At 55.2% G+C, this 25,073-nt stretch overlaps 1 protein-coding gene across 1 annotated transcript in view; it reads left to right on the plus strand.

Moving 5' to 3' along the window:
- Positions 1–2,979: 2,979 nt before the first annotated feature.
- Positions 2,980–25,073, plus strand: part of LOC133347091 (pleckstrin homology domain-containing family H member 1-like) — a 39,885-nt gene continuing 17,791 nt past the window's right edge. The window contains 8 exon segments of the mRNA XM_061559044.1: positions 2,980–3,078; positions 3,269–3,395; positions 8,005–8,144; positions 8,501–8,809; positions 17,274–17,336; positions 22,863–23,018; positions 24,257–24,340; positions 24,455–24,524. Of these exon segments, the coding sequence (XP_061415028.1) occupies positions 8,516–8,809; positions 17,274–17,336; positions 22,863–23,018; positions 24,257–24,340; positions 24,455–24,524 (667 nt within the window). The 5' untranslated portion in view covers positions 2,980–3,078; positions 3,269–3,395; positions 8,005–8,144; positions 8,501–8,515.

Genomic DNA, 25,073 nt, shown 5'->3' on the forward strand with positions numbered 1-25,073 from the left:
AGGGGCAGGAGGAGGGGCGAGTGAATAGTGGAGGCGGGGCAGGAGGAGGGGCGAGTGAATAGTGGAGGCGGGGCAGGAGGAGGGGCGAGTGAATAGCGGAGGCGGGGCAGGAGGAGGGGCGAGTGAATAGTGGAGGCGGGGCAGGAGGAGGGGCGAGTGAATAGTGGAGGAGGGGCAGGAGGAGGGGCGAGTGAATAGTGGAGGCGGGGCAGGAGGCGGGGCGAGTGAATAGTGGAGGCGGGGCAGGAGGAGGGGCGAGTGAATAGTGGAGGGGCAGGAGGAGGGGCGAGTGAATAGTGGAGGCGGGGCAGGAGGAGGGGCGAGTGAATAGTGGAGGAGGGGCAGGAGGAGGGGCGAGTGAATAGTGGAGGCGGGGCAGGAGGCGGTAGGAGGGGCGAGTGAATAGTGGAGGCGGGGCAGGAGGAGGGGCGAGTGAATAGTGGAGGGGCAGGAGGAGGGGCGAGTGAATAGTGGAGGCGGGGCAGGAGGAGGGGCGAGTGAATAGTGGAGGCGGGGCAGGAGGCGAAGTGAGTGAATAGTGGAGGAGGGGCAGGGGGCGGGGCGAGTGAATAGCGGAGGAGGGGCAGGAGGAGGGGCGAGTGAATAGTGGAGGAGGGGCAGGAGGCGGAGCGAGTGAATAGTGGAGGAGGGGCAGGAGGAGGAGCGAGTGAATAGTGGAGGAGGGGCAGGAGGCGGAGCGAGTGAATAGCGGAGGAGGGGCAGGAGGAGGGGCGAGTGAATAGTGGAGGAGGGGCAGGAGGCGGGGCGAGTGAATAGCGGAGGAGGGGCAGGAGGAGGGGCGAGTGAATAGTGGAGGAGGGGCAGGAGGAGGGGCGAGTGAATAGTGGAGGAGGGGCAGGAGGAGGGGCGAGTGAATAGTGGAGGAGGGGCAGGAGGCGGGGCGAGTGAATAGTGGAGGAGGGGCAGGAGGCGGGGCGAGTGAATAGTGGAGGAGGGGCAGGAGGCGGGGCGAGTGAATAGTGGAGGCGGGGCAGGAGGAGGGGCGAGTGAATAGTGGAGGCGGGGCAGGAGGAGGGGCGAGTGAATAGTGGAGGAGGGACAGGAGGAGGGGCGAGTGAATAGCGGAGGCGGGGCAGGAGGTGGGGCGAGTGAATAGTGGAGGCGGGGCAGGAGGAGGGGCGAGTGAATAGTGGAGGCGGGGCAGGAGGAGGGGCGAGTGAATAGTGGAGGAGGGACAGGAGGAGGGGCGAGTGAATAGTGGAGGAGGGGCAGGAGGAGGGGCGAGTGAATAGTGGAGGCGGGGCAGGAGGAGGGGCGAGTGAATAGTGGAGGCGGGGCAGGAGGAGGGGCGAGTGAATAGCGGAGGCGGGGCAGGAGGAGGGGCGAGTGAATAGTGGAGGCGGGGCAGGAGGAGGGGCGAGTGAATAGTGGAGGAGGGGCAGGAGGAGGGGCGAGTGAATAGTGGAGGCGGGGCAGGAGGCGGGGCGAGTGAATAGTGGAGGCGGGGCAGGAGGAGGGGCGAGTGAATAGTGGAGGGGCAGGAGGAGGGGCGAGTGAAGAGTGGAGGCGGGGCAGGAGGAGGGGCGAGTGAATAGTGGAGGAGGGGCAGGAGGAGGGGCGAGTGGATAGTGGAGGCGGGGCAGGAGGCGGTAGGAGGGGCGAGTGAATAGTGGAGGCGGGGCAGGAGGAGGGGCGAGTGAATAGTGGAGGGGCAGGAGGAGGGGCGAGTGAATAGTGGAGGCGGGGCAGGAGGAGGGGCGAGTGAATAGTGGAGGCGGGGCAGGAGGCGAAGCGAGTGAATAGTGGAGGAGGGGCAGGGGGCGGGGCGAGTGAATAGCGGAGGAGGGGCAGGAGGAGGGGCGAGTGAATAGTGGAGGAGGGGCAGGAGGCGGAGCGAGTGAATAGTGGAGGAGGGGCAGGAGGAGGAGCGAGTGAATAGTGGAGGAGGGGCAGGAGGCGGAGCGAGTGAATAGCGGAGGAGGGGCAGGAGGAGGGGCGAGTGAATAGTGGAGGAGGGGCAGGAGGCGGGGCGAGTGAATAGCGGAGGAGGGGCAGGAGGAGGGGCGAGTGAATAGTGGAGGAGGGGCAGGAGGAGGGGCGAGTGAATAGTGGAGGAGGGGCAGGAGGAGGGGCGAGTGAATAGTGGAGGAGGGGCAGGAGGCGGGGCGAGTGAATAGTGGAGGAGGGGCAGGAGGCGGGGCGAGTGAATAGTGGAGGAGGGGCAGGAGGCGGGGCGAGTGAATAGTGGAGGAGGGGCAGGAGGTGGAGCGAGTGAATAGCGGAGGAGGGGCAGGAGGCGGGGCGAGTGAATAGCGGAGGAGGGGCAGGAGGCGGAGCGAGTGAATAGTGGAGGAGGGGCAGGAGGCGGGGCGAGTGAATAGTGGAGGAGGGGCAGGAGGCGGAGCGAGTGAATAGTGGAGGAGGGGCAGGAGGCGGAGCGAGTGAATAGTGGAGGAGGGGCAGGAGGCGGGGCGAGTGAATAGCGGAGGAGGGGCAGGAGGAGGGGCGAGTGAATAGTGGAGGCGGGGCAGGAGGCGGAGCGAGTGAATAGTGGAGGAGGGGCAGGAGGCGGAGCGAGTGAATAGTGGAGGAGGGGCAGGAGGCGGGGCGAGTGAATAGCGGAGGAGGGGCAGGAGGAGGGGCGAGTGAATAGTGGAGGAGGGGCAGGAGGCGGAGCGAGTGAATAGTGGAGGAGGGGCAGGAGGCGGGGCGAGTGAATAGTGGAGGAGGGGCAGGAGGTGGAGCGAGTGAATAGTGGAGGCGGGGCAGGAGGCGGAGCGAGTGAATAGTGGAGGCGGAGCAGGAGGCGGGGCGAGTGAATAGCGGAGGAGGAGCGAGTGAATAGTGGAGGCAGTAGGAGGGGCGAGTGAATAGCGGAGGCGGGGCAGGAGGCTGGGCAGGAGGCGGGGCGAGTGAATAGGAGAGGAGGGGCAGGAGGCGAGTGAATAGTGGAGGCAGTAGGAGGGGCAGGAGGCAGGAGGCAGTAGGCGGGGCTAGCGGCTGTGTGGGCGTGGAAGGGGCGGGCCCCCGGGCACGGGCACGGGCCGCGCGCGGTGGAGGCGGCCACAGACTCAGCGGACCCCCCCGCCTCGACCCCCGTCCGGGCCTCGCTCCGCCGTGAGTTCCCCTGCCCACCACCACCACCAGCAGCACCACCACCACCACCGGCACCAGCACCACCACCAGCACCAGCACCACCACCACCAGCAGCAGCACCACCACGCCGCTCGCGAATCGGCGATTCTCTCCCTCTCTCTGTGCCTCTCTCTGTGCCCCTCTCACTCTCTCGTCTTCTCTGCAACGACAGAGACTACGCGGATCGCCGCACGGCGAGCTGGTTTCAAAGTCGCTGGGCGAGAAGAGAGAGACGAGACAGAGAGAGAGAGAGGAGACAGAGAGAGGAGAGAGACAGAAACAAGATTAAAAGTTCCGAGGTGGATTCCTGGCACCCCCACCCCCCCACGCTTCCTCTCTCTCTCTCTCGCAGCCGTACGACACGGACACACGATTTGTCGCACTTGTGATCGTACCCCCCCTTCCCCCACCCCACGACCACGATAATTGTGAATGTTTATCATCAGGAGGAGGAGGCTTCGAACGTGGCGCTGGGCTGTGACAGGGGACGCAAATGCTCCGCTTCGTGCTCGCAGCGTTTAGCCGCGAGGTTTGGAGTGAAATTCGCGTTATTTGGGCTTGAGCCTTTGAAGGTGGTGGAGTCGTCGGTGGGCTGCCCCTTCGAGGATATGCCGATACTGTATTAATAATAAGCATAACCCGTAAAAACAAAGTTTTTCACTATAAATCCTTTATATGCGTGGAGGCTAGAGTCCTCTCGTCCTCTGGCTTGAGATGGCTGCCACCTATGGGTCAGATGATTGTCTGCAGTATTAAACAATTCGTAATTAAATATTTAATTTGTTTTCCCTAAACAGTGTAAAATTTTGGAATTTTTTTTCACGAACATTAATTGTCTCGCACAACGAGTCTGTGTGCAAAATGTCAGCTCGATTGGATCACGGGAAGTGGGTTAAAAAACGACCGAAAGGTTTGCACGCACGCAAGCAAGCGAACTTAATATAAAGGATTTAAAAAGTATGCGGCCCTTGCTCCACCACCTTCTCCAACCATTATATAAACGGAGTGGTAGCTTCTGCAATCTCTCATTTACTTGATACAGCTTTCGTGGCTGTGACGGTACCACCTGAAGACGGAAGCTTGTGTTGCCTCCGAAACGTCGTGATTTTTTATTTTATTTTACTTTTAATGTTTTTTTACCTACGTGACTTTACCGAAAAAACCTGAGAATATGAATCATTGCAGTCACGAAAGCTTCAAATCTAGAATTAGATACTGTAGGCGTCTTGTTTCTATTTAAAGCTTTCGTGACTGCAGGGATTCATCTTCTTGGTTCTTTCGGTAAAGTCACGTAGAATGGAAATAATAAAATAATAAAAATAAAACATAAAATACAATAATTCTCACGACGTTTCGGCCACAACGCAAGCAGCCGTCTTCAGGTGGAAACTCTGCCTTCTCGACAGACCCTGTTCTCCACCTGAAGACGGCTGCTTGCTTTGTGGCCGAAACGTCGTGAGAATTATTTTATGATGTTTTATTTGTATTATTTTTATTATTTCCATTCTACGTGACTTTACCGAAAGAACCAATAAGATGTAGGCGTCTTGTTAATACACCGCTGGATGAAGGACCCCCCCCTTGGTCGCTTGTGTCGTTTGGCCATACTTCACGCCGGTCGGTGCGGGTGTTGACGCCGTTTCGAGGTGGTGGTGGTGGGGGGGCATCTCAGACTGATTCAGATAACGCCACTGATGTTAGCCGTGGCCCAGGAGTCGAACCCAGGTGGACAGGTTCAGAGGGCACAGGACACGCAAACCACTGCGCCACCACTGATATTGGCAGAATCTTTGTGCAGCAGACCGAGCGCGCTTGGCAGCCTCTTTAAATTCGTTAAGAAGTAGGTCTTTAGAAATCCGCGGAAGCCACCTGGCCGCTGCGTCAATTTTTAACTTTAAAGTAGTTTCTTTTTTTAGAAATCCGTGGAAGCTACACACTGTAGGACCGCGTCTCGTCCACAATGCGGTTATCGCGGCCAACACGCACAGCATCCGAGTGCTGGATGAGGAGGGCGTTTTCGACCACACGTACTTAATAATATTGCGTTACGACGGCGATGAACATAGACATCGGGACATAGAAGTACAGTACAACAACGTGTGATGCTGCATTGCCCTCTGCTAACAACGTAGCAAGCCTATGACGCCTGTTATTCATGGCTCATCCGAGCGTTCTCCAGGGTCACCCCGTGGCTTAGCTTTCGAGATGCGACCCAGACGGACGCATTCCGGATGATTTGGCCATGGGCAAGTGCTAAAGAGTGGGTCTTCAGAAATCCGCGGCAGCCGCCTCGCGGTCTCGTGTTAATTTGAAACGTTTTGGAAATCTGCGCCCGTTTCGCGGTTTGGATACTTTGGATATTTTGTCTAAACTTAAAAAATAAATGGATAGCGACCACCAGCGCATTGCTAAAGTAGGCACTACTTGGGAATCCGTGGAAGCTAATACGCATAATGATTAATCATTAATCAGTTCAGTAATATATAAACATCTGCGGCAGTCACGGGACGTCTTTTCGTTAACCATGATTACGCTCAGTTAAGATCACGATATGTGCAGAGAATCGCGATTGTGACAACCGCTTATTTTTGATTAATGCGAATATTATTGACAGGAACGAGGCGGACAGTACAGACGAGACAGGAACGAGAGGGACAGTACAGACGAGACAGGAACGAGATGGACAGTACAGATGAGACAGGAACGAGAGGGACAGTACAGACGAGACAGGAACGAGATGGACAATACAGACGAGACAGGAACGAGAGGGACAGTACAGACGAGACAGGAACGAGAGGGACAGTACAGACGGGACAGGAACAAGACGGACAGTACAGACGAGACAGGAACGAGATGGACAATACAGACGAGACAGGAACGAGAGGGACAGTACAGACGAGACAGGAACAAGACGGGCAGTACAGACGGGAGAGGAACGAGAGGGACAGTACAGACGAGACAGGAACGAGATGGACAATACAGACGAGACAGGAACGAGATGGACAGTACAGACAAGACAGGAACAAGACGGGCAGTACAGACGGGACAGGACTCTGATCGATCACACCAGTAAAAGCGAATGACGAGAGACAGTACAAACAAAAAAAGAGACGGCAGACAGTCAATACGTATCTTCTTGGTTCTTTCGGTAAAGTCACGTAGAAGGGAAATAATAAAAATAAAACATAATAAAATAATTCTCACGACGTTTCGGCCACAACGCAAGCAGCCGTCCTCAGGTGAAGACCAGGTCTGTCGGGGAGACAGCGTTTGAATGAGCAAAAAAGTCAACACGTAGTCGTGCAAACTACGAAGTGGAGGCAGTACACGATACGGATCAAGCGAGACGTTAAAAATGTAAAAAGCGAGCGAGTGGACGCGAGATAAGAGGAGAATTAATTCCTGATCGTCGTCACTTGTGCGGCTTGGGGTGTTGCGCTGCTTCTCAACTTCTTGAGCAGACGGACGTTGTGGCGTTTGGTTCCTCTCGGTTTCACCTGGAGTAGTTTTGTTCGGTGTTGGAGGAAACCAGAGTCGCTGGAGAAAGATCACGCATACGAGGGGATAGCTTACAGACTTTGTCGCCATCGTCCGGCAGAGATTGGCTTGCTGTGCTAACCTTTTAAGGGAATTTTTTTCAAAATGAAATTCGTATAATAACACAAATCGTGTGTTTATGAAGGGCATTATTAGCAGTCGCACGCGCTAACAGGACATTGCATATCCTGGCAGACCTACTTGTGTGTGTGTGTGTGCGTGCACCTAGCCTGACACAAGCAACGTGGTGACATCACTGCCACGTCGTGGCGAATGGCGGTTGTTGCTGTTGTTGTTGATCTCCGTCACTGCGTGATTCACCAACCCCACCATCTCTTAAGTCGCCCCATTCGTATTGTCGTGAGTGTGTGGAACTGCTGCTACACAGTGGCAAGCGGCAACCTTTTACGGGCGCTCCCCTCCGGGACGCGAACTTTAACCCCGCTTGATTGGTGTTTAATCAGCCTGTGGATGGGTGCACGCGCTGGCTGCATGTTCGGCTTCAAGGGTTTTGCGGTTGAGAACGCAGGACTTTATTGGCATGACCTCGTACGGAGGAGAGCCGTCACTTTGCGTTCAAATATCCAAGCTGACAGCTCCCGCAGAAACCGCTCTCATAATTAAAGATCTTCCGCCACTATTTGTTGTATGCGTGGACCGTATGCATACCGTGTGGCATATGGATGCTCCGTAAAATTGTAAGTGGAAATTAAATTGTTCGTGGATGTTTATACCTTTGCCTTTACGGAGTGGGTAGTACATGCACGCTTTGATCCCAATGTCTTGGCTTGAGTTCCTGGTCTATGCTGAATAATTGTGTTGTCAATTGGAATGTGAACCCGGCCTTTGGTAGACTAGGCCCAAAATCGAATCCTCGGTACGGTAGGGCAACCATCGGCACTGGAAATACACAAAGCAGCCCGGGTTGGTGCTGGCTCCGTCACCCCTATCACGTCCCCTGTGCTGGCCGGATATCGGTGCTCACGCCAACACAACTTGACCCCGTAGCCTACCGCCTTAGACCGAGCGACCGTACGTTATAACGTAACACTGTATATATAGCGCAAGCGTGAATGAGTTTACTTTTCCACTGAAAACAAATTGACCTGCTTTTTTTAGGCCCAACGTTTATAGCTCCCACACAAAAGGAACCCATGTCCTGGGAGCAGTGATGCGTGTCGTAAGGGTTATGAATGTTGTGAGCTGTTATTGTGTGTGAAGTGCAGAGCAGCGCGGTTAAACAAACAGCTGCTTGGCTCTGGAGAGGGCCTTCGAGGATGCCGATAGCTGAATGTTGGTGGTGGTGGGTGGGGGCGGGGAACAAAAACAAGAGGAATCTCTTTGGTTTTTTTCTCCAACTTTTGAAAACAGCCAAGGAGAGGCGTTCAGCGAAGACGTTTGCGAGATGACGGCGTGACGTCGCTCGTGTGCCGTGGCCAGGCGTGCGCACCCTTCCTCTGGGCGAGCTCGGCCGTGCCGCCCTCCCTGCGCCGTCTCCGCTCTTCCAAGCCGTACGTGTCGTGTGTGTCGTGTGTGTGTGTATCCCCGCCCCCCTGCCCCCCCCCCAGCGCCACGCGCGTCTCGTTTTGCTGCTCAAAATTGCCACGATGTGACCGCCCGCCATCGTGCGCCCGCAATTCCGATCCGTAGGCCGGAGCGAGCCGCACTCGTATATACCGCAGCAAATGTCACCAGGTGGAAATCATAGCGATTAACCACGTCTCGTGTCATTTGGACGCAAATTGCAAGCTACCTGGATGAGTGTCATTTGGATACAATTTACAAATTACACGTGTGATGAACTTATATAGTTCGAGTGACAAGTAATTTCAATCACCGCCCTTGTCCACGTGAAAATCCTGAGCAGATCGTGTGGGAGAGCATGGCGGAGAGCGCAGCGAGGGAGCACGAGCCGCAGGACGAGCAAGCGCTGGACGACTCGGCAATGTCGCCTGACGACGTCGAGCAGGGAGCGACCGCCGTGGCGGCGGGGCCCACGGGGGCCGACGGCGGCGGCGGCGGCGGTGGGCCGGGCGACCGGGATGGGAGCCGCGGGGCAGGCGACGGCCCCCCCGGGTGTTCGGCCGCGTGGCAGGAGCGCTGCCTGTCGCTGGAGGCCCAGCTGTCCCGTTTCCGCACGCAGGCCTCCAAGATTCGCCAGCTGCTCGCCGACAAGGTACGCTTGCCGCATCCGTCCGCCCGCTGGAGCCGGCGTCCCCTGAACCGCGGGGCAACGGACGGTGCCGCGTCATCGGCCGTGATCTCATCCTTTCCAAATTCTATTAAGTTGTTTCCACTGAGCTCGGACTGACTCGGCACCCGCTGGGTAAAGACTTGTTATCCGCTGCTGGAAGCCACACAGACTCCGGGAGTGGCATCTGTAGTGAAAGTGGCTTCGTTTTGTTTTACACTATTTCTTTGCGCTGCTTTTCTCTGGGCGCTGATGCAAACGGTGCATGTGTGCGTGCATGCGCAGCTGTGCGTTGGGAATAGTTGATTTATTTGCGTTAAATGACCTCTACGTGAAGCCCAACTTGGCAGTGTGGATTTAGTTTTTTCTTCCAGCGCAGGTCTAGACCCACGTTAGCCACGGTGGTTGCTGCGTGCCTGTGCGCTCAAATGCTTTGCCACATGGCCTGCGTGCAGTACAGGTTTTACAAATATTCCGGCTCGCTCATTCTTTTAAACCGCAGCAACGTGGATTGTTTTTTTACGGTCATGTACCCATGGACAGCTTGAAACCATTGTGTCTTTGAAGAACGTAGTTAGTTCTCCTTGATGAACAATGTGCGTCTGAAGAATGTTCGCCTTATTCACTTGGTAGGAATTTGAGAATATTTTAACCCTGTGCACGGTGGCAGTACCGACACGCGTATCCTGGGCCTGCTTACACGCACGCTAGAAAACATCGAGCGGTAACTTTCACCATGGCGACGCGCGCGCGTTTGATCTTGCCCCCCCCGCCGCCTCGACAACGCCGCCGCTGCCGGCATTATGTTCCCGCGCGATTTCACCCGCGAGTGGCCGCACGGGTGCGAGAGAGAGCGAACGAGCTCGTCGGCGCTCGTGCCGGTGTGCGTCACCGCGCCAGCTGCTCCATAATGGAGCGCGAGCGCGAGCCCGTGCCGTGCCTGGGCAAGAGGCACGGCCAGGGCTCGCACGTGGGAGCGGCGGTCGTCTTGGTAACTGCGTTATGTGGGAGGAGGAGGTGATGAGGCCAAAGCTGACATGGGGATGGAGCAAGAAGCTAAGTGGGATTCTGTGTGAGGTTGCCCTTGGTGTTGGTATGCTCTTCAACCATTTATTGTTCCCTGTCAAAGTTGTCCTCTGAATGGCAAACATTAGAGGCAGATTATTTAGAAGTTAGGTTTGAGTGTCTCTTTGGGACAAACAAACTTCTTAATATAATTGACCAAACATCCGAATGCAGGACCCTCCTGAATAATTGTCTCGGTGAGGCTTTCCTGGATAAATAAATGTCATCACGTAATTCCCTATTCCTCCGACAAGGGCCAGTCCATCCACAAAGCGATCATCTGTTATCCCGGCAGATGTAGTTTCACCAAGCGAGCTTTGATTTTGAGACTCGTCACTGTTTATAAAGCCCTGCGACAGCTGATCACACAAGTCCGCAAGGTCGCCGTCTGCTTTGGCCGGAATGCTGCACATATACGGGGGGGGGGGGGGGGTGTAATATTCTGAAGGGCGTCTCCCATCATCGCTCAGCACCTCTGCCTTGGCTGAAGCCCAACACTTATATTTGATCGATATGCAACGGTTTCTTTTGCAACGCTCGAGCGAGGAATGTTGCATTTGTTTTTTTGGCGCTCTGTTCACGGTACGGACTTGGATGGTCAGGTTTTTTCCCGGATGGGTTTATTTTGTAATGTTAGCCATGCAGGGCTCGCACGTCGCACGATGAAAGCCAACTTCCCATGTAAGTGGAGAAACTGTCAAGAATGCACCGTCTGCGCTGACGTGTCGAGCAGCGCGCAGTGCTCCCTCCGAACAGGGCCGCTTTTGTAAAGGTTTCACGGTCGAGTTTTTTGTGCTTCTTTTCGAGTACCTCTTTAAACACCTGGTGTTTATTTGTGAACTTAATTTCCAAGCTTGTGAAATTAATATCCACACACGCGCTCGGCGCTGAGTGTTATTAGCAAAAAAGCAACAACCGCTTTCGGGGACCGAGTGTTGTGCGGTGGTCGAGCTTTTAGCAGAAACCAGGGGGCCATGTGATCGATCCAGCAATTAAAATTAGTTGTTACTTGCAAGATGAATACATCGAATCATCTTGTTGGTTCTTTCGGTAAAGTCACTTAGAAGGGAAATAAAAAATAAAACATAATACATTTATTTTATTTTATTATGTTTTATTTTTATCACTTTATTATTTCCCTTCTACGTGACTTTACAGAAAGAACCAAGAAGATGAATCCCTGCAGTCACAAAAGCTTTAAATCGAAACATCGAATCATGTGTGCGAGAATCGATTATTTACTGGTTCTGCAAATGATACGCTAATGCAACGTTTAGGCCCCATTCTTTAACAGTCTCACTTCGTGATTACAACACAAACGAGATGTTTGAAACGAGACGAAACAGAACTGGTATCTATGGAAGGTAACCAGAGAACCCGACACAAACTCATGCAGAATAGGAGAACATATAAACTCCATGCAGGAAGACAATCCAAGTTTGGAATCGAATCCCCGGGTCCTGCTCGCTGGTGAGGCACAAGTGTCACCACTGCACCACCCATGTCAATGTGGAAACTCCAGCGCTGGCTCTTGACAGCCGTGAGCGCTGGCCCACACTTCATGCGAGCAATGAGACACTCTGGCTGCTTCGGATTGGAAAAAAAATCGACCGCGTGTGCTGAAGCTGCCAGTTGAGTGAAGTGGCCTCGTGCTGGTCCGTGAGTGTGGGGGTTTTCGTGTCCCGCTAATCTAGCATCGTGTTTGGGAGCCGTGTCCAACGCTGAAGCCACGGGCCGCGTGTGTCCGCCGTGTTTGTCTTTCTCTCCCCCGAGGTCACCCGACACTTGGCAAGAGACAGATGCGAGCATTCTCAACACAGCAACTGGCACGGTGCATCCTGCGCATTTTCATTTGGTCACGAAAAAATGTTCAAAGCGAGCGCACAGATTTTAAACGACTCTCTCTTCCGGTGATGCAGGGTGGGAAAATCATCTCGCTTGGGATTGTTTACATTTTTTCTCCCCATCTCAATTCTACGATTTAGTTTTTCTCCGCTTCGTCATCTACTTTCAGGATGGCCACCTCTGTGAACAATCCGTCACTGGCAATTGCCGCACGTGCGATCCGGTTGTGACGATACGCCCTGGGAAGCCGTCCATCGTAGCGGCCACGGCGCGCGTTTCATTTGTTGTCACCGAGCGTTAACATGCCGCCAAACGCGGTGCCCGAATTGGGCGGCATTTAACGCTCGTTTCAAATTCGGAAACGCGTTTTATTTTGGTGGGGGACCTAATTGGGTTCCAGCCTCTCTCTCTCTGGAGAGAGGAGGGGGTGCAGTGATCTACAGGAAGGCGGCGCCCTCTTTTGTGTCTCAAAAACAACAACAGCAGCAGCAGCAGCGTTTACGGACTCCGAGCCATGCAATGGTAAAAACCAGTAATCGTCAGCCACGATCTAGCCACTGTCGGATGAAGCCCCCTCCCCCACCCCCCTCCCCCCCCCAAGGTTGTCTCCATCTGTCACATTCTTGCGATGTAACGCACGAGCGGATTTCATCGCTCCATCTCCGCGGTAGATGTTCTCTCTCCGGTTTCAAGTTCTTCCCTTTGGCCGCCACCGTGGTGAGCGTCGACCGCTGGCCAACGTCCCTTCTCGCGACATCTGCTGCCCAAACCCCACTTGGCTTTTCTTAACAACGGTTGAGGTGATGCGTCGAACTCTCAACGTGACGTTATCGGGTCCATGTGTGCCTAGCGCCGTCTCTCTGTGTAATTCTAAGCGTCTTCCTCCCCTCACTTTCTTGCGCACTTCTCAGCTTTTGTTCTATTTTCTTTGTCGATGTCCTTTTTTCTCATCCACGTGTTATAAACGGCTGAAGAGCAGAAGTAATGCCCGACCCTGAGTGTGGAATCCTTAACGCGAACGAAGTCAAATATCTCCTGCATAGACGTAGACACCATAGTGGCAGATTCTATTCGCACTTTCGAAGGGATGGTGTGGTGGGAAGTGTTCCCTCTGTCTGGTCGATACGGCACCGCTGGGCACACAGACCTCGCCAGATATGAATTTAAGGCTTAGTCAACATAAGCTGGGCAGGTTCCGTTACCGCTTACCGCTGATGTCATCCGTGGCTGGGAATCAAACCCCCCCTTTCGCTCGGATCATAGTCCAAAGCACAAACCACTGACCTACACATTAACAAAACACTCTAACACGCTTGCACACGCACACACCCACACATTCTCTTTCTCTGTGTCACAGGCAGTCTGCGGCGCTGGCCCCCGCCGCAGGCCGCACGTGCTAATGCGGTAATAACTGGGAGGCTGGCGACGCGTGGCGAACGGTAGCATCCTGCTGGACCCAAGAGCGCTGGGTGCCACGCGGCCGAGTCTCCGGGCACCGACTTGGCTCGCGAATCCCTTTAGTAGCAAACGTGGCTTCGACCCAGGCTCGGCATGCCAACGGCACCAGGCGGTTAAGGGGAGGGCGTAGCGTGGCACTGCCGTTCCCCATCACGGATTCCTTGCAGGGCCTTGTGGTCCTGTTGGGCTGGGGGGAGAGCGGGCGACAGAGTGTGCAGGGCGGGAGAGTGAGTGGTCGAGAGATTTAGTGGTTGAGATGACGAGTGGGTGAGAGTATGAGTGGGTGAGCGGGTTGGGAGGCGAGTGAAAGGGTGTGAGAGGGTGAAGCGGGTGAGCAACCGAGAGGACGAGTCGTTTAGCAGGCGGGTTAGCAAGAGGGCGAGTTGGGAGAGCGGGGTGAGCGGGCGGGCGGGCGGGTGAGCGGGTGAGCCCGCCGGCAGCGCGGGGCGGAAGGTTCCGCTGGTGCGCTGTGGGATGCTCAGTCAGGCGTGCTCGCTCGCAGCCATGAAGATGAAAGCTCGCGGGGGAGCATGCCATGGCGCGGCGCTGGGTCTGCATCCTCTTAATGATGGTGCGGTTTTGGTGGCGGGCGGGGAGAGAGGCAGGTCTCCTGCTGCAATTATTTTAATTTTGAGAGGTTTTTCCCAAATGACAGGGCGAGCGGCTAAACCTTGATATGGTTTTTCCGCGTGCCGGTCGGCCGGGTGGTAGTTGCCAATGCTCCGGGGGGGCAGGGGTGGTGGAGTGGGGGGGGTGGAGTGGGGGTGGAGTGGGGGGGGGGTGCTGGAATCGCGAAATCGAGTCCACAAATGACCGGGGTAGCCATGCGAGTGATCCGCTCCCCCACCAAAGGGAGGCCTAATCCTCATCCACGACTCTCCACCACCTCCCCCCACACAGGACTCCCACGTTTCCCACGCCGGCCGCATTAAAACGGCTTCCTGCTGTGCACAACCGAATGATTGTTTGTGCATCCCAATGAGCCCAGCCCGGGGCTGCGCTCGCCCGCCCGCCCGCCCACCGCTGAATCCAGCCCCACGACGACGCAGCTCCTTTAGAGATCCGCCCGCGAACCCTTCCTGCATTGTGCGTGTCTGTTGCTGATGACCGAGGAGAAGGGGGCACACCCCCCCCCCACCACAACGTGCCTCCCCCCCCCCGCCGCCACCGCATCGTGCCTGGGTTCATGTTGCCGGCGCCAGCGAAGTTGGGTGTCGTCTCCGTGCCCATTTGCAGCTGCTCCCTCGTGTCTACCTGCAGCGGAGGATACCGGAGGGGCCGTTCAGCTGCCTCGTGCTTTAAAAAATAATAATTAATTAATAACCCGTGCACAGTCGTGTGAGTCGCGGCTCTGGAATTGTGGGTGTCGGAGCGGAGACGCAAACTTGAGCGTTGGCTGCAAACGCATAATTTACAGGGCACTCCCCCGCCACGTGCACCCTCCTCCATCCTTGCACACGCACACACAAAAAAAAAGCCGTGCTTTCACAGCAGGTTTTCCGCTTAAGTCCAGCTTCCAATGATTAACACCGCCGCCCGCATGCCTGAACCCTACGGCGGGATGGTGGCGGGGGATTGAATAGGGCAGAGTTCAGCTCTTGGGGCCTCGTAAAGCACAAATAGGGGAGATCCTACAATTCCTCCGCATTTTCACGTTTCATCTCGGTGGTAATATATTACGAATATAAATCAACAACTCGATACGTCTCGCACGTGTTGAGTTTTTTCTAATCGAAATTCTAACTCCGTCCGAGGGTGTCGATATGAATTTCCCATGGTGCTCTGGCATGGCCCGGCAACCGGGCAGGGCCCTGCCATCCCATTGGACCCACCAGTGGAGAGAGCGCGGTGCACACCACCACCACGCTGCCGCCAAAACCAACAAAAAATGTCATCGCCCGTCCCCAGACATCGTCTGTCCGCACCGTGTCCCCGCCGCGCCGTAAGCCGCCCCTCCTCTCCTTCGCCCATGTCTCCCTCAACTCGTGCCGGCTCTCCAGCGACGTTGCCATGGATTCCTCTGCGGATTTGGACTCTGCTCGTGGGATGAGCTCAACGCTCTAACAAAAAAAAAACAATCTCCTGGAACGCGATGGCGTGGAGTCGGGGAGCGTAGGATTTGGGTGGAGATGCCTCCCCGTGCGAGAGCTTGGCCCGGGCGCAGCGGAGCGCAACGTTGATGTTCCGGGTGTCGGTTCCCACCCTCCCGTCCTCGTCACCTCTTTGCTCGCTTCGCGTTCATCTTCGCGTGCGGCCGCTGAGTTGCTTTGACGAGGCTCCGGGTAAGGGAAACGCGAGAGTGTGGGCGTACGCGCGTTGCGCGCGGCGTGTGCGCGTTACACAGAGGTCACCGTCGGCTCCTTTGCGCGTCTCTGCGCCTTCGCCCACGTGTGTGCCTGGGCCTCTACGAGCGCGACAAACACGTTTGTGTGAGCGCACGCCTTCCCAACGGGGAGGGGGGGGGGACACCTGGCCTGCGTGTGTGGTCCCTCGTCTGAGCGAAGGGTTAGAGGGGCTGGGCCCTTTATGGCCGCCGTGGCCCCGTGTGATGTTTTCCCAGCGTGCACGCACACACGCGGGCGCGTGCTTGCCTGCGTGCGTGCGTGCGTCTGTGCGCCACTGCGTGAAGCCGGGGAGTGGCTCAGACGGGAAGAGGGAAGGGTCTTGCGCTCGCCTTCCCGGGGAGCTCACCTGCAATACCGAGCATTCTTGTGCGTGCTCTTGACAGAGCTTCATGAACCAAAAACATTCCAAAACAGTCTCGCGGAGAGAGGAGAGGAGGGAGGCTGGGATGAAGCGTCGTGGTTGGAGAGGTGAATGGTTTGGTTGGGGGGGGGGGGGGGGGGGGAATTTTTTGTATTTTGGTTTCTCTTTGTGGGGAGTTGGTTAAGTGGTGGCGGTGGCGGATTTCTCGAACACACAACTGAAGCCCTCTCTGTTTGCAAGTGTAACCGTTCCTGGAACGAGAGCCCATCGGGCCTTGGCACGCGATGGCAGAGCAGTGTGTGGCCGCAGAAAAAAGAGGGGGAGGAAAAAGACCGTCGCTGGGCACAGGGAGTGCCGCTCGCTGCAGAGCGCACTTCTCACGGGAGGCTGCCGCCGGGCGATGATGAGCGAGAATTATCCATCGGTGTCGTGAGAACACAGCACTTTTTTTTTTAATCCGTGGGTAGGATTATAACTGTAAAAAAAACTCGCTCCTCACAGTTCCCTTCACGCCTGTGGCGTCACTGGCATTTGAAAGCATCGACTGTGGTCCCAACTCGGCATTTAGATGCACGGCGCCTTTGGGGTCGGAACGGATTTGCGTGGTGAATGGAAGCGCGACCAAATCGTGTTACGACGATGCTCGTGGATTCTGCGTTTTTCCCACGGATTTCAAATTATGCCCGAAACTGTGTCCGTGCATATACACACGTTCTCTCTCCTCCCGTACCTCTCCATCCCTAACTTCCTCTTTCTTCTTAGAACTAAAAATCCCCCCCCCCTTCGTCACGAGCTCAGAATGCGCGTTCACATCTATTAGACGCCGCAGGCACAGCGGCTTGCGCACTTGCTGCCCTCCAAAACTCGCGATGTCAAGTTGAATTCCCAGCCTCGACTGACATGAACGGCGAGTGATATGTGAAGCGGTCTTGCCCCCCCCCCCCCCCCCCCCCCAAACTTACACCCACACTGAGCAGCGGGGCTCAGTGTATTTAAACATTGCCAATGACCAACGCGGGGGATTCCTTCATCCGGCAGTGGATTATTATTATTATCATCATCCACGATGATGACTGGTGGTCGAGACCTGCGACAGTGTCGATTCTTCCAGTCTAAATCAAGATTCTGATGATTCTGATTCCGGTGGAGTGGCAGTCATAGAAGGGAAAACACGCTTGGAAGGACGTCCATTGGGGAGATGGAGCGATTGAGACCGGCTCATGAGCGCGAACTAGATGGCCTGTCACCATGGCGTGACAACGAAGGAAGCCGATGCCTTGGAGATGCATTAATGCAACAGTGGAGAGATGACGAATGATGATGATATTGGTGAGGATTATAAATGTCGTTGTGTTCTGTGTGTGTGTGCGTTCAGATGGGGGAGCTGGATCGACGCGTCCTGGAGGCCGACCACCGCGCCGACGAAGCAGAGCAGCAGGTGAGGCGACATCCTCTCCGTCGCGTGAACACTGCACGTGGTCACTGGGCATCCCCTATCTTCACTGTCGCGTGAACACTTCACGTGTCCACAGGGCATCCCCTATCCCCACTGTCGCGTGAACACTTCACGTGGACACAGGGCATCCCCTATCCCCACTGTCGCGTGAACACTTCACGTGGACACTGGGCATCCCCTCCGTCGCGTGAACACTACACGTGGTCACAGGGCATCCCCTATCCTCACTGTTGCGTGAAAACTTCACGTGGTCACAGGGCATCCCCTATCCTCACTGTCGTGTGAACACTTCACGTGGACACTGGGCATCCCCTCCATCACATGAACACTTCACGTGGACACGGCAGGCTGCTCGCATATGAAGGGGAGTCGATCAGTGGCTACCGCTCCCCACAACCACGCTCGCGGTTGTGAATGTTTAACTGGAGTCTTTGGGAGTGGAAGGGGGGTTAGGGGGGGATGTGAACTCACAATGGTGCCAGAAACTCACTGCCCCTCCCCCACATCACCGCTCGCTCGCCCGCTCCCACCTTCCCCACTACCCCACGTCTCTCCCGTGCATTGCGGCCGACCTTTGTTGCGCGGAGTGCAGTCCATTGTCAATCGGCCGTAGGGGTCGTTTTGAACGCAACTCACCACGCTGGCGAGCGCAGGTTGGCGAGGGAGTTGGGGGTGTGAGCGGCACACCGAGGGACTGCTTTAGATATCAGCGTCTGCTGACATTGGCCGTGGCCGGGAACCTCATTGAGGGGACCTCCCTTGCGAGTATCAAATACAAGAATAGGTTTCGCCCTTTCTGGCAATAAAACAGGTGTTAAGATTTCGATTTAAAGCTTTCGTGACTGCAGGGATTCATATTCTTCGTTCTTTCGGTAAAGTCACGTAGAAGGGAAATAATAAAATAATATTGTTTTATATTTATTTTACTTTATTATTTCCCTTCTACGTGACTTCACCGAAAGAACCAAGAATATAGGTGTTAAGATGTTAAAACACCAAACTGAAACCTTTTGCAAGGAATCATGTCTGCATCAACCACATATACTCGTGGTGAACATGCAAAAAAACACACGCTGTGATAGTATCGTTTCAAAGACAATGCATATACTATCAGAGCATGTTTTTTTTGGTTTGCATGTTCGCCACAAGTATATGTGGTTAATGCAGACATGATTCCTTGCGAAAGGTTTCGGTTTGGTGTTTTAACATCTTAACACCTGTGTTATTGCCAGAATGGGTCATACCTATTCTTATATTAAACCCAACTCAGGTTGGCCAGGTTCGTAGAGCAGCACGCGAACCACCGCGCCACCGCTCTGCCCCTCTCTGTCAGTATTCCAGGGGCTCATAGATTGGCGGCGCTTAACACATGAAGCAGGCCAGCAGGTGTCTCTCTGAGAGAGTGGGGTGCTTTTGTGCCGAGATTAGCCACTCTTACAATCCCCTCCCCCGTCCAAAACTCACTGAATCGTCACTGTCCGGGCTCATGATTTTTGACAATTGCAGTCAGGATATGAAATCTATTTTCCATTAACCTTTCGTGTTGTTTTCGTGACCCAATCGCGTACAATGAATGTTCCCAAAAAATAATCTGCTGAACGCAATTAGATGAGAGTAAGAATTGCGTTTAATAAGTGGGTTATTGTTTCTTGCTTTACTTTAGCTGGGACTCGAACCCAGGCTGCGAAAGTCACGGTCTCGGATCTCCGACACGGGCGTTAAACCGTTCCTGCCGAAAGTAGCGCTGCTAACCCTTAAGGTCGCTCACAACAATGCAGAAAAACTGGAAGAGGAAGGGAAAAAATATTGAAAACTTCCCACAAGCAAACCCTCAATTTAGCCATCAAACTGCACCTGGAAATACCGGTAAATCTGTGTGCGTGTGTCCATGAGCCTGTCCGTGTGGGAGAGTGTGTCAGTGGGGGAGGGGTAGTGGTTCGCGCACTGCGCTACTGACCCAGGACCCAGAAACCCGAATTCAGATTCCCAGCCATGGCCAACTTAATTGATATCTGATTCGGTCTTGGGACCTCCCCTAGGTCATTTCGGCCATAAAGGATTACCTGATTCTGCGTGTGAACACCGGCATTGTACTCGTACTCCTCGTCAGCCTTCACAGACGCCACTCGCTGACAGCACTTGCCCCAGCAGTCTGTTGAGGCTATACGGAGGGATCTTCATCTTTGCGGGCTCAAAATCAGGTCCCCCCCCCTGCCCTCCCCCCTCCCCCTGCCTCATTCCTAGCCCCCAACCAAACCTCGCATCGTCCCCCGTCGTCGTTTGTGCGGTCCTCGTTTTGTGCCGACCTCCGCCTTCACAGGGCTGCTGCTCACGCAGGCTGCAGTCGGGCGATGATGTTCTATTCTGTTACCAACAGGTTTTACCCATTTTATTTTTTTCTGAGGTGGGGGGGGGGGGGGGGGTGGGAGGGGGAGGGTGGTGGTGGTGGGGGGGGGCATTCCTTTCATACTTAAATGGATTGATATTTTTCCCCTCCATTTTGGCGCCTTCTTGCCGAAAAAAATGGTGCGCGCGAACTAGCGTGCCTGCGTGCGTGCATCCGCGCGTTTGTGTGTGTGTATGTGGTGTTTGCGCACGGACCGGTAGCGTAGCGGTTAGCTCACCGGGCGATGAACCCGGAAACCTGAGCGGGATTCATCCTGGCCGTGGCGAACAACAGCCACGGTCACTGAAACCGGAGTTCTGAGCCTCAATGCGGCCGCCTCGGCCCTCAAACGAGTCGCTGCTGCGGCGCGTCAACAACTTCAGCAGCAGCGGGGAGACGAACGCGGCCGCGAGTAATTGTGACCACTCCACTCCCTCGTCCGCCCTGCGGGCCTCCATAGACACTCGCTAACAAAACTCCCCCCCCCTGTGACAGCCTGTGTGGGCCACACGGTGGGGGGGGGGGGGGTTCTTTGGCTTTGATGATGTGCGACATGCGTTGTGCACATAACTCCCGCGCGCGTTGTTGTTGTGGCGGCGCCGTGAAAGCCTGCGACGCTTTTCGGCTCTCGATTGCCCTAAGCCCCCCCCCCCCCCCCCCCCAACTGCTCTTTGCACATCGGGGACACCAAACACAGCCTCGCTCGGCCCACCCGACCGAAAAGTAACGCCGCAACAGTTGCCACAAAGATCAGGACGACGATGGCACAAACACGAACCCTGGGTGACCCTGCAGCGGCGTTCATGATTAAAAGTTGTTTGAGCAATTTGGCTTTCGCACACATCGAGCAGTTCCATTTTGTGGCGTACGTATTTAAACAGGAACGATAATATAGCGAGTCTCCCCCGCGCCTCTGCAATCGGCTGTGCATCGAGGAGGTGTGGGAGTTTGCCCCCGCGAGGACAACGGGGGCCGTCGGCGAGGGGAGATACCCCCCCCCCCCCTCTCCAAGGCATCTTAATCCCGCGCCGCGTGTTTTCAACTCCGCGGACGGTGCCGCCTGCCGGGGTCTGGGTGCGTGCGATTCACAGCGCGTTTCCGTTTGTTTTGCATTTTGTTGTGCCCGTTTTCCTCTTCCCACATCGCTTGTGAGATTTTCTACGTCGCATCATCTGCCTTTATTTGCCATCTCCATTTTATTTTTTATCCATCCAGCACACGTTCAGTCTCACGGTATGCCAAGATGGGGTGAGCTCCATGAGGATACGTAACAATGATGATGATCATATTGATATTGAGGATGATGATGATGCACTACATTCAACTTTTAGTTCTCACTGTACGTACCTATCCAGGAGAGTTGCACAACGTCTCCAGACTCGGTACATTGGGATGTTTGCCCAACTCCATTTAAAGCAATGGTAAATATGGAACATGGTGTTAGAACAAAACTCGCTCATCATCGGAGGATGACACTCAAAACGTTCACCCAGGCAGGATCAACGACCCACCTGCTCCACTGCCACCTTCTGGGGCGCCTTATAGACGGACGAGTTTGTGAGTTTCCCCGTATCCCGCACGATCCACCAACCCTCTCGCTCTGTCACCGCTCGATGGCGGCTACGCATGCTACGCAGGCTGCCCTTCGGGCTTGGTTGCGGCCGCTCGGATTCCTGCTGGCAAAACCAAAAGTGTGAAATGTCGCACTCGTCAGCAAGGTGACTTAATCACAGCTGCGCTCGGGATGGGAGCACGAGGACCCCCCCCCTCCATGCCCTTCCCCACCGCCCGCCCCCCAAGCTTTGTTTGGCGTAAAAAAAAAAAAAACTTCTCTTGCAAAGCTCAGGATGGTCCCAGAGGATTTTGGGGGTCGGGGAGAGGATGTGGGAGTCAGGGGTGGGGGCTGGCTGCCACCAATGGTCAACAGTTGGATGAAAGCAGCTTCAATAAGAAACATGTTTACAGTACATTTCAAACAAAAAATCCTTCAAAACTCAAATTCTCACTGAACATGTTTCTTTTCAGCTGATGGGGATTCAAAAAAAAGAGATGTATATATATATATTGATCAGCTGTTGGTTTTGGCACAGGAAGAGCTCCGTGCGTTTCTGAGCGAGACAAACGCACGGCTTTGTCGGCGATTTTTTTTTTCCGGGAGAAAACAAGAATGCGCCACGGCTCTCGGCCCCACGGCCCTCGGCCCCACGACCCTCAGCCCCACGGGCCGCTCGAGCGAATGAAAAGAGCGCCGCCGCACTCTTGAGAGGAGGAGACAAAACAATTAGCGGCCGTTTGTCTGCTTCTCCTGGCCCAGAAAATGGCCCGGGCTTACAGATGCGTGCTCCGTGTTTGTAATCCCAGCACTTAGCCGCGCTTCAGCACGGAGCAAGCTTTTTGTTTGCTTAAACCGTGGACGGGAGGGGGAGCCGGAAGGCTGCCGAGGGGGGGAAGGGGGTCTCTCCTTTTTCTCCGTGTGTGTACACACTCGAGCGTGCAAACATGCGCGAGCCTGTCCCCCCCCCCCCCCCCTGCGCTCACCCCTTCCCACAGCCTCTATTGTCTCCCACTGTTTGTCTTTGGTCCTCTCCTCTCAGTGTCTACTACTGTGCCTGTGTGGTGCTCTCTTTGCTTCATCTCTTTCCACAATTGTAACACCTGACTCTGCTGTTGGGGGTGACGCCGTCGGGACGATGCGTGAGGTCGGGGCCCGGCCGTGCGCGTTCTAGGGAACGGCCCGCGGAAGAAGGCTTCCTAGAAACGCTTCGGAGGTCCCTTCTCAAAATGCCTTTCCTTTGTCGACACAGTCGAGGGAGGGGCGCTGGTCATTTCTAGCTTTCTACGGGAAAAAAAAGTTAATAGCATGGCAGCCACACTGCTGTTTTCACATTCTCAGCTGGAATTTACCGAAATAATGAATAACCAAATGCTAATGTGACGGAATCTTTCGTTCAGTCATCGGTGACCTGGCCGAGACCATCGATGTGCGACGCTTAAAATTCCGACGTAATCACCGGCGTCTGAAACTCCGCTTCGAACCACGAATACCCTGACCTCGGACCCACCCGGCCACCTCCCGTGTACGCCGTCCCGAGCGAGCGAGTGTGCGTGCCCGTGGCCCTCAGGTGCGGGTGCTCGAGGAGAAACTGAGAGCCACGTCGTCGCCCTCGCACTCGGGAGGGAGGGGAGACGGGCCCTGCCCTCGCTGCCCCGAGCTGCTCGACCTCCTCCACCAGAAGGAGATCGCCCTCGCCGGCCTGGAGAGCGACCTGCACCAGCAGGCACGATCTCCCGCACACCTTCACCTCGCAGTTACGCATGTGTGCCCCCCCCCCACCCCCCCGGGTCGCGCACGCCTCCGTCCCCATCTGATGCTTGGTGTGACACCACGGCAGAGGTCGCAACCGGGTACCCGATACCCGTACCCTACCCGATACCCAGCTACCCGTACCCGGCCGGGTACGGGTAGCCGGGTATCGGGTAGGGTACGGATACGGGTACCCGTTTGCGACCCTGGTGCGGCCGGGTACGGGTAGGCCGTGAGTCACTGGTGAGTAACTGTTTGTCACTCATTTCCCAACGTCTTGTCTCTTCTCACAATTCAAGTTCCTAGAATCAACCCACCCGCGTCTGCAACATGGCTTCATCCCAGAGGTCGCAAACGGGTACCCGTACCCTACCCGATACCCGGCCGGGTACGAGTAGCCGGGTATCGGGTCGGGTACGGGTACGGGTACCCGTTTGCGACCCTGGTGCGGCCGGGTACGGGTAAGGAATCAAAACCCGTTTGCGACCTCTGCACCACGGGGGTGCCAAGCGCCACCTCCAGGTGTGAACGTGTTGCCCTCCGCGTGAACTTCCCCCTTTTACCCTGCTCCCTCTGCCGGGGCTCACAATGCCTGGTGACAGTTGTTGTGGCCTATTCTTATCCAGGCTCCACCAGAGCGTTGGTCCGACGTGACCACATGGGTGATGGGCCCTTTGAAGTCACCCTCTCTGTGTATCGGCTAAAGTTGATGGCCTAGTTACACTACTGCACGTGACCTCATCGTACAGATGTACAGCTCACTTTATTGTTCAAAATTTAGTTTGCCAGGTATTCAAATCCAAATTGCATCGCATGAATAAAACGAATTTGAACAAAATGTATATGAGCGATACAAGTTGATGCAATCTCTACATTTTGTTCAAACTATTGCATTTAGGCTGCAGTGAATCCATTTCAAATCAAAACCGCCTGCACCTGATGGATTTCGTCCGATTGCAGATGGTTCTGATCAGGATGCTACTCTTAACTCCAACACCCAACATGTGACTAACATCACGAGATTCTGGTCGTGGCTGTTTAAAGAGGAACAGTTCCGTGTTGGAAACTTATAAACTCCTCATCTGATGAGAATGAATATGAAATAAAAATGAATGTAAACCAAGTGAGCGTTGCTTGAAACCTGATGGCATGAGGTTCTGATTCCTCGTCGGTTTTCGTTCCGCACCCCCCCCCACCGCTCCCCCTCAACAGAAGCAAATCCGAGCTCAGGAGACCAAAATGATCGAAGAGAAAGCCGCGAAAATTAAAGAGTGGGTGACGCTGAAGCTACGCGAGGTGAGAGGCACGGAGGCCACGGCGCTCGCGGGGCGGCCGAGGGGTCAGCGTCTTTGCCGACTCCCGTTGTGCTAAAATATTTTCTCTTTTTTGTTTCCTCCTCCTCTCTCTCAGCTGGAGTTTGAGAATCAAGCCCTGAGGGCAGCCAATCAGAAGCAGCAGGAGCAGATTCAGAGCCTGCAGGGTAAGTGTTGCAGAGGCCCCCTTGTCTTGGGAGTGGCACGCGCGCTGCATCACGCGCTGCATCACGCGCACGGTCACAGCGACCGTTTGTCCCACGTGTTGAAAGCGTCATTGCTGTAGACTGCTATTCGAGTTTATGGTCCGCGTGATTGTGAACACGTCTCCATGCTCTGGACAAACAGGGGGGGGGGGATGTGAGCACATTGACGGATTTTCGAAAGTATGGTTGTGCGTATGGGAGGCAGCGAGAGGGGAGAAGGGCGTAGGGCAGAGAGGAAAAGGGAGTTAAATTCGGTGTTGTCTGCTTGTATGTGAAGACCGCTTTTAGAGAAGGCATCAAGATCGAAGCTCTTAAGCCTGGACTAATACAAGTAGGGGGTTCTTACAGCACGGCTACAGTGCAAGGATAGTGGGAGGTAATTATAGACAGAAGGAATGACCTCACATTGAGCAAAGGACGTCTTGGTGTTATAACAAAAGATCTTCGTTGCTGGAGCAGATAACTTTTGGAGGGCAGTAGAGTGAGATGAGAGGGGGAGGGGGGTTCGGA

This window comes from Lethenteron reissneri, chromosome 25 (genome assembly GCF_015708825.2).
Source record: "Lethenteron reissneri isolate LAM-NWPU_2019-01 chromosome 25, ASM1570882v1, whole genome shotgun sequence".
Lineage (NCBI taxonomy): Eukaryota > Metazoa > Chordata > Hyperoartia > Petromyzontiformes > Petromyzontidae > Lethenteron > Lethenteron reissneri.